This window comes from Elephantulus edwardii, unplaced genomic scaffold (assembly GCF_000299155.1).
Source record: "Elephantulus edwardii isolate Elephantulus edwardi_28Jun2011 unplaced genomic scaffold, EleEdw1.0 scaffold00289, whole genome shotgun sequence".
In the NCBI taxonomy this organism is placed as follows: Eukaryota; Metazoa; Chordata; class Mammalia; order Macroscelidea; family Macroscelididae; genus Elephantulus; species Elephantulus edwardii.
The window spans coordinates 1,640,475-1,648,766 of record NW_006400039.1 but is presented as its reverse complement, the minus strand read 5'-3'; the positions used below and the strand labels follow the sequence as shown (position 1 = coordinate 1,648,766).

General features: G+C 56.8%; 1 protein-coding gene across 1 annotated transcript in view; it reads left to right on the top strand.

Moving 5' to 3' along the window:
• Positions 1 to 7,701, top strand: part of LOC102850418 (beta-lactoglobulin-2-like) — a 13,053-nt gene extending 5,352 nt beyond the window's left edge. The window contains exons 4-9 of the mRNA XM_006900643.1: positions 3,746 to 3,918; positions 5,897 to 6,036; positions 6,466 to 6,539; positions 6,765 to 6,878; positions 7,238 to 7,342; positions 7,625 to 7,701. Coding sequence (XP_006900705.1) covers positions 3,746 to 3,918; positions 5,897 to 6,036; positions 6,466 to 6,539; positions 6,765 to 6,878; positions 7,238 to 7,342; positions 7,625 to 7,701 — 683 coding nt within the window. The remainder of the gene's footprint in view (positions 1 to 3,745; positions 3,919 to 5,896; positions 6,037 to 6,465; positions 6,540 to 6,764; positions 6,879 to 7,237; positions 7,343 to 7,624) is intronic.
• The last annotated feature ends 591 nt before the right edge of the window (positions 7,702 to 8,292 follow it).

The window sequence follows — 8,292 nt, the reverse complement described above, 5'->3', positions numbered from 1 at the left end:
CCCTCCTCTCCTCACTTGCCCCCAGAATGAGGGATAAACCCTTTGACCCTGCTGTGCCTCTCCTCTTCCTTGTCCTGGACTTGCACTCACTCTGCCAGAACCCACCCTGTGCTCCCTGCTGCCCCCATCCTGCCATCCACCCGGAGCCCCCACTGCTGGATTTGGGAGTCAGCAAGAACACGGTAGGGACGCTGCCGTGCCTCTGAGGGCCGTGCAGCAGGCCTGCTCAGTTATAGGGTGCTGCACCCTCCCCCAGGCCACGTCCATGAGGTCTAGCGTCAGGGAAAGGGTGCCTGGGACACTTGGAAGGAAGGGCTGACCATCTACTTCTGGGACATAGTTGATGACAACCCTGTGGGTTTTGACCGTCAGATTCTGCTGACTTGTGGTCACCACGGGTCAGGGCAGGCCTGGTATCTGCTACAGTACTAACGACAAGGTCAGGAATATGAAGGAGTGATGACTTTGAGGGACTTCTGGGTAAAGGGGTCAAGTGCCAAGTGCCCCAGGCTCCAGGATGCTTCCTGCTGTGAGGTGTGGAGTGTGGGGTGGAGGGTGGGGCAAGTGGGGGCCTAGGTGAGGCGGGAGGAGGACAAGAGCCCAGTCTGGGGCTGGTGCAGGTGGGGCAGCCTCCTGGGAACAGACAAGGCTCTGTGGAACAAGAGGGCAGTCAGTACAAGTCACCTGGAGGATTCTGGTTGTGACGGTGACAAGACAGCAAGGTGGTAGCTACCAGAACCTTCACAGCTGAGGTTCCCTGGTCTGGACTCAGTGTCCTTCCCATGTGGTCACCCCACCAGAACTAGGGCAGCTAGGTGTGTAAGCAGGAGGCATGGCCAGTCAGATCTGATCTGACGATACGCAACAACAACAACAGAAATCAAAAGACACCTTGCAGGGAAAATCTACTGTCAGAGAACTCTGCAAAGCGTTAAAGTCTAATCCAAACCGTGGGTCACTTGCTGTGCATCTGAGAGCTGGACAATGACTAAGGATGACAGAAGACAAGAGTCAATGCTTTTGAGTTGTGGTGCTGGAGGAGAGCATGGAACATCCTCTGGACGGCCAATTCTGTCTTGGAGGAAGTGCAATCAAGTGACCCTTGGAGGCCAGGCTGGTGAAACCGTGTCTTACAGACATGGACCATGTTGTTAGGAGGGGTTGGTCCTTAGAAATAGACATTGTACTGGTAGAGATAAGTATAAGGGAGGAAGATGCTTAACCAGATGGGCTGTGGGCAAAAATGGGCAAGTATTTCAGAGCTGATGAAAGATATACGAGATCGCTGTGATTCATAGGGTTGCTGTGAGTTGGCCTGATGGTACATAATAGCAACAATGCCTGATTAATTTCATCTTTTTGTGTTATAACTTTTTAGGGCTACAGATTTTCCTCTGAGCACAGCTTTAGCTGAATCCCTTGTGTTCTCCTGTTTTCAATTTTATATTCCAAATATTCTGCAATTTTGGTTTTAATTTCTTCCATCACTCGAGGGTTGTCCTGCCATTTGTCTCTTCTCACAACAAAGACATCAAGCTCCCAGGAGGGGAAGGGCTGTTCTGATCATCCTAAAACATGGCCAAAGCCTCTGAACATGTCCTCCGCCTGGCTTGTCCTTGGTGCATCAGGTCACCCCGGTACACGGAAGGAGGGGGAAGCAGGGACAAGCGGTCAGGACTCTGTGTTCCACTTTTGACTCGCATGGTGCTTATTCACTCATCAGCACCACCTTGAAGCAGGTGACAGCCGCCAGCCCCGAGGTGAGCAGGTGCTTGTCCATTCTGTCCCCTGGGTAGTTGATTATCAGATCTGGCTTTTACCCTCTTCCTTAATTTGGGGTTACTGGGAAGTCCCAGAGGGAGGCAAAAAATGGAGCCAATGAAACACAAAGATGCCATTGTGCGGCCGGTAGAACCTGGCAGCCACTGGGGTCAACACCAGGTGTGGATTCAACACCAGGACATGGAGAGAAAAGGAGAGGGCAGTGGTATTCCATGGATGAGGTGCTTCTGGCTGATCTCCTCGGCCCTGAGCTCTAAGCCAAGCTTGGCAACTCTCAGTGGGAAAAGAAAAGGCAAATTCTTGGAACCTTGCATCTTATTCTTGCTACTCTGCAAGGGACCGTGATAGAGGTCGAGACTAGTCCCCTGGAAAGTGGGAGGATATAATTCAGTTTCTCACTTATCACCCAACCATTCATCTACACAGACTTTAACAATTGGAATCCTTAAGACTGGCCTTGAGGCAACCCTCAGAGGGGTCAAGAGCCCTGGGCAACTGCTGTGCCTGGTCACAGAGCAGGGTGCTGGGTGCCTCCTGGGGCCGCAGTTGCCTGGGCTGACCGCCTCACAGACACAGCCTTTGCCAGTTTCCATGGGCAAAAGAGGAAGACCATCAATGCGATGGATTGACGTGGTGACAGCCACAATGGGCACAAGCATGACAGAGGCCATGGGGACGCGCAGGACAGGCCGAGGCTCACCTGTCGTCATGGGCAGATGAGTCCTAATCAATGATGATGGGGCCTTTGGAGACATGGCTGCAGACCAGACTTGAGGACATCCTGATTCACTGTGATCTGAGCTGGCAGGACTGTGCCGGGTGACCTGGCCCCCTTGGAGTTGTCTTGCATGGGAGCAGGGGGCATACGGGGTCCTTCTCTGCGAGGACCACTTGCACAGGTCTGACTAAGACTCGTCTCTAGTACACATAGGAACAGAAGACCTCACGCCCTGCAACTGGAGATGCGGGCTCCCCACAAGTGGATGGATTGGGCTTGTGGTTCAAAACCCCCAAGGAAAAAAAAACCCAAAACCCCCAAGAACCTCAATGAGCACCACAGCCCCTACTCCACCAGGGCTGCCTGTCTGAGCGGCCGTCCCGCCGGGGCTGCCTGTCTAAGTCTGGCCGTTACAGGCCTCGCCGGCAGTAGCTCCCTTTGCTCTTGGGAGTCCCCACCTGTGTGATTTGACAGAAAAAGTGATTTAGAAAACATTCTCCTCTTCCAGTCTCCTCTGTAAGCAGCTGGCCAAGCCCACATGGTTTTTGTCAGGCAAAGGTGAGCTGTGTCCTCTCAGGGTCTGCACTCCATATATGCTCCTCTGGGGGCCATCGGTCACATTTCCCGTTCTTCAGGGAAGACTTGAGCCTGGTAATGACACTAGTGACTTCCCAAGTGGTGTTCAGTGACAAGTGGCAGAGGTTGTGCTGAACATAGACTGTCCTCTGTCCTAGGTGGGGGTAGGGTTGGCCCTGACACTTCACAACAGGAAGATCTAAAGGTTAGTGTCCTCGGGGACACCAGTACCACCCAAACCAGACCACCACAGGGCTGGCTCTGCTCAGGTCCAGGTGTGCACTTGGGGTGTGGGGACCAATCAGGTGGCTCCATGAGAACAATGTTTATACTGTGGACACTGAACCAGGCCTGTGGCAGACCCAGGAGAGACCTCCTCACCTTGGTGCAGGACCAAGGGCCTCACCAGGAGGTGACATGACCCTAAAGGCCAGTTCAGCGTCAGTTCCACACCCCTCCCATTTGTGCCTCTACCAAGAACTGACCAGACTGGAGGACACAGGAAGCTTCCTGCTGTGACAGGTGCACTACCCAGAAGGCCCCATGCTGTCCTGGAAGACACAGTTCTTTCTGATCTGCCAAATAAAGCAAAGATTCAGAGAATCGCGTGGTGGCTGGGGCCCAGAATGTCTCGGTCTGGAGGTCCACCCTGTTCTCCTCCAATATAAGGCTCCAAGTCGAGTTCCTCTACCTTCACACTCTCTGGAGCTCTGAGCCACCACCACCACCACCACACCACCACCACCATGAAGGGTCTTCTGCTCACCCTGGGCCTTGCCCTCATCTGTGGCATCCAGGCAACTGTTATCCCCCAAATCCAGCAGGACTTGGATCCCGCCAAGGTATGGAAGGGTAGAGATGGATGTGGTGGGGTTGAAGAGGCCGGGAAAGCCCAGGGCCTAGGAATTCCAAAGGACGCCTGGTGTCAGTGGCCAGGTCTGTCCTCAGCAGCTGTCAGGAAGGGCTGCTGTCCCACTCTTTCTGTTCTCTTCCCAACCTCCCTGACAGTCCTATTTTATAACAGGGGTGTTGTGCAGCACTTGTCCTTTCTGTTGGGGTTTTGTGTGTGTGTGTACCGTCAAATCAGATTTGACTGGTACAGGAGGAGATGGTTCCTCCTTCTCCAGCAGAGCATCTGGTGGATTTGAACCTTTGGGATTGCAGTGTAGCTTCTTGCCACTAGGCCACCAGAGCTCCGCATTTGTCCTTTTTTGACTGAGATATTTCACTCAACATAACGTCTGCGTTTGGACCGATGAGGGAGGAACAGTCTGAAAGGCATGTGTATGACAACAGTCCAGAACAAGGGGTGCACTACAGCGTGGACTAGGGGAAACGCACAGCAGTGAATGAAAGAAAACCCGAGCTTTCGGCAAACTTTCCTTAAAACCACAATAAGGAAGAGAAAGGGCTGCTGCTGGTACGGGGTTAAACGCTCACCTGTGAACCAGAGGCTGCCAGGTGGAAGCCATGGGCTGATTTGGGGAGGACAAGGCACCCTGCTTCCATAACCTGCACGGTACCAGTCAGCTCTGCTCAGGCCGACGGGTCACTCTGGGTCAGCACAGACGGATGGGTTTGGTCATCAGTCAGGGCAAGAGCGGAGGGCCAGGCTGGGGACGGCAGTGTCTATGTTGGGATGCGGAGCTGGACAGTGGCAGAGATTTCGAGAAATTGGCTTCAGCGACTGTGGGGGCCACTAGGACAAACCCACAGATAGCAGCGTCTGGAGTCTCAGCGACAGCACTGGTCTCCACAGCGGGAGCCCCTTTTACCAGGGGCTCAGGGTGAACTGGAGCAGGCCTGCCATATATGCAGGCCCACCTACCTGAAGATGACAGTGACGCCTACAACAGGCCTTCACACAACACTGAGAAGGAGTGTTGGCTCAGACAACCGTGTCCTCACACACGGATCCACCAGCGGTAACTGACAGCAGGGCCCAGGCGTGCTGACACACAGGGCTGTCACCTCTTCCCACGGGGCTGGGGGCTTGCCCCACTCTGACCACTCGGCCCTCCGCATGGGCTTGCTTGTTTTGAGAGTAGATTCATCTATGAAGTTACCTCACACAGCCCCCGAGTTAGTGTTGTGCAATTGCTGTGAACATGCAAGTGCCCTCAGCCCAGGGGCTGGAAGAGGCCCGTTGACAGGAGTCGCGGAGGCAGCTCTGACCCACAGCAGTTCAGTGGACAAGAGGATGGCGCCCGGCCCAGTCCTGAGCTAACTTCACCTCTCCGCTGGGCTCAACCACGCTGCGGCCCCGTCCGTCGCTCTGTCTCGCTTCGGGCCTTCTTCTTTTCTCCTGATCTCTATATTGAGCATGCTGACTTCTCAAGACAGACGGACACAGGGACTGTAACCATGGGCTCAAGTACAACAGACGAGCAGGCTTTAGGTCTGTTCACAGGGTCGCTGGGAGCGTAGGCAGTGCGATGACCCCCACCAAGCACATCCCCTGGAACTCTAGTGGTGTGTCTGGAGCGAGGTGAATGCCTAGCCAGGGGGCCGTACGACCCAGGCGGTTCAAACCCACAGGGAGAGGTGGGCAGGCTCCCCCTGTCAAGCCTGGAATCACCTGGAGAGAGAGTCAGAACTGGCTTGAGGGCCGTGAGCTCACTAACGGGCCTGGGAGTGAGGAATGAGGCCTGGCCGTCCTCACGGCCAAGAGCAGGAGGCCTCAGCCTCGAACCGTGACCCATGGAACTTCCACTGCCTCTGGGAGACCTGGGCCGGGGGCTACTCTGTGTCATTGGACGGGGTGGGTGCTCACTGAGGAGGCAGGAAGGGTGTCCTCCAGCAGCCCCTGGTCCTCCTCAGGTGGAGGGCATCTGGTACACCATGGCAATGGCGGCCAACAAAGCGGCCCTCCTGGAGACGGAGAGCGCCTCTCTGAGACTGTACGTCCAGAAGCTCCAGCCCACTGCTGACGGCAACATGGAGATCATCCTGCACAAGAGGTGGGTGTGCCTGGGCAGCCGGGGCTAGGGCTGGCACGAGTCTGTGGGCACCGGTTCCAGACAAGCATCGACAGGAATGTCAGCTGGTGCAGAGTGCCCTGAGGAGTGGGCACAGATTGTCTGGGGTCAGGCCAGCAGGAGGCCAGACAGTGGGGTCCAGGCAGTGGGCTTTCCTCAGATGAATCCTTGCTGTTCTGCTGTTGAGGGGCCGCAGAACTTGGAGCGGGGAAGCATGGAAGTCCCGCATCAAAGCCCCACGAGGCCTGGGCCAGTTCACCTCAGTGCCCAGCTGGTTCCAGCTGACCCTACTGTCTGCAGCCTGGTGCACGTACTGTCTGGCCACCTCGGTGCCAGGGCCATTTGCGCCTCGGGCCTACCTACTCCAGTCCAGACTGCGGCTCATGAATGACCTCAATTCTTGTATTCCAGGGTTAATGACGCCTGCGTGGAGATGACCATCATTGCCCAGAAGACCGAGGACCCTGCTGTGTTCACTGTGGACTGTGAGTGCCCTGGGGTCACTGTCTCCTGGAGCCTCAGAGCAGGCGATGCCTGCTGGCCTGGCATCCGGCCTGACTCCCCACATGGGCGATGGTAATGGAGGGTGGGCAGGCCTGGATCCCCACTGCACTTTCTCCTCCCTCTGGAGGAGGAGAGTGGACAGCAGCAGTGTCCATGGGACCTGGGGGGCGGCCATGGACGATGGTCTCCGGCCGGTTCCTTTGCAGACCTGGGTCTGAAGGACATCATTGTGCTGGATACAAACTACAACAGCTACCTCTTCTTCTGTCTGAAGACTCCCACGGCCACTGAGGAGCAGAGTATGATGTGCCAGTATCTGGGTGCGTCCACGTGCTGGCTGGTCTGGCCGCTGTCACGGTCAGGTGTCTGGAAGCAGATATACTGAGGGACAGGCAGTTACTGACATGGGGACAGGCCCAAGAGGTAGAGGGGAGGGGCCTGGATTGTGACCGGGCGGAAGGTGGCATTCAGGGTGAGGCCAGCTCTGTGAGTGTGGGGTGCTGAGATGAGTGGACAGCCACTGGTCAGGGGCGTCCTTGTCCTAAGAAGAGCCCCGAGGGGGAGTGGCTTTCAAAGGCCAGTGGCTGGAGAATGGGTGAGCTGCGGAAACTGCTGCTGGCCTGGCCTGACCCCGGCCTGAGGAGGCAGCCTGGCCAGCTCTGACCGGCCTCCCCCACAGCCAGGACCTTGGAGATGGACACACAGGTCATGGGAAAGTTCCACCAGGTTCTCAACAAGCTCCCAGTGCACATGAGCATCTTCCTTGACCTGATCGGGAAGGAGGGTGAGTGTCAGCCTCGACCCAGCCCCTCAGGACAGGCCTGACCCCATCCGAGGGGACCTGGGCCTCAGCTTCCACCCACTGCTGACCAGTCCCCAGTCCCCAGTGTGCCCTGGAGGTGGTAGGAGGGATGCAGAGAGCCACTAGGGGTCCTGTGCTCCACTCCAAGACCACCAGGACCCACATCCCCTGATGCCAGCTCTGCTTTCCCCTGCAGAGAAGTGTCGTGCGTAGGTGTCACCGCTGTTCCAGCTCCTGGGTAAGGCTCCTGCCCCTCCCCTGCAGGCAGTGCACAGGGGCTGACCCTGCACGTGGAGGCCTGGACCCTGTGGCCCCAGAAAGCCAGGCTGGCTGGCTTCTAGCTCCTCGGGCCGGCCTTTGTTATGTAGCCATTTTCCATGTCCAGGCTCCCGTCAAGGCCTCTCTCGGCCCTCTGCAGGGGCTGGGGAGGTGGGGAGGCTGTTGAGGGGTGGCAGCCCCTCCAAGCTGAGGCTGTGACGGGCCAGAGTTCCGACTGCACAAGGACAGCCTCGCCCTTGTTGAGGCCTGTGTGGTCCACCGGTTCTCAGATTCAAGGGCACCACTCACCCCCCCCTCCAGGTTCGCGAGTGTTGTAGGAGCCCAGCCCTTCCTCATCCTCACCTTGTCGAGACCTTACAGCGGCTGAAGACCATGGACGGCCACTCGTCCTGCTCCGTGGACTTCGCCCCTGAGCCTGGTTCTCTCCCTCAATAAACACCCTGCATCCTCTCTCTGAGTCTGTCTTAACCGGTGAAGGGTGGGCTGGGTGGGGTACAGCAGGACACAGAGCCAGATGGCCACTTCTGTGGATGGGCCCATGATGTTTGCGGTCAGAAACATCCACAGAGCCACTCGTGTCCCCAGGGGGGACTGTCCTCCACAAGGTCCCTACTCCGTCACTCGGGAACAAACAGCCCAGTGGAGCTGGAGTG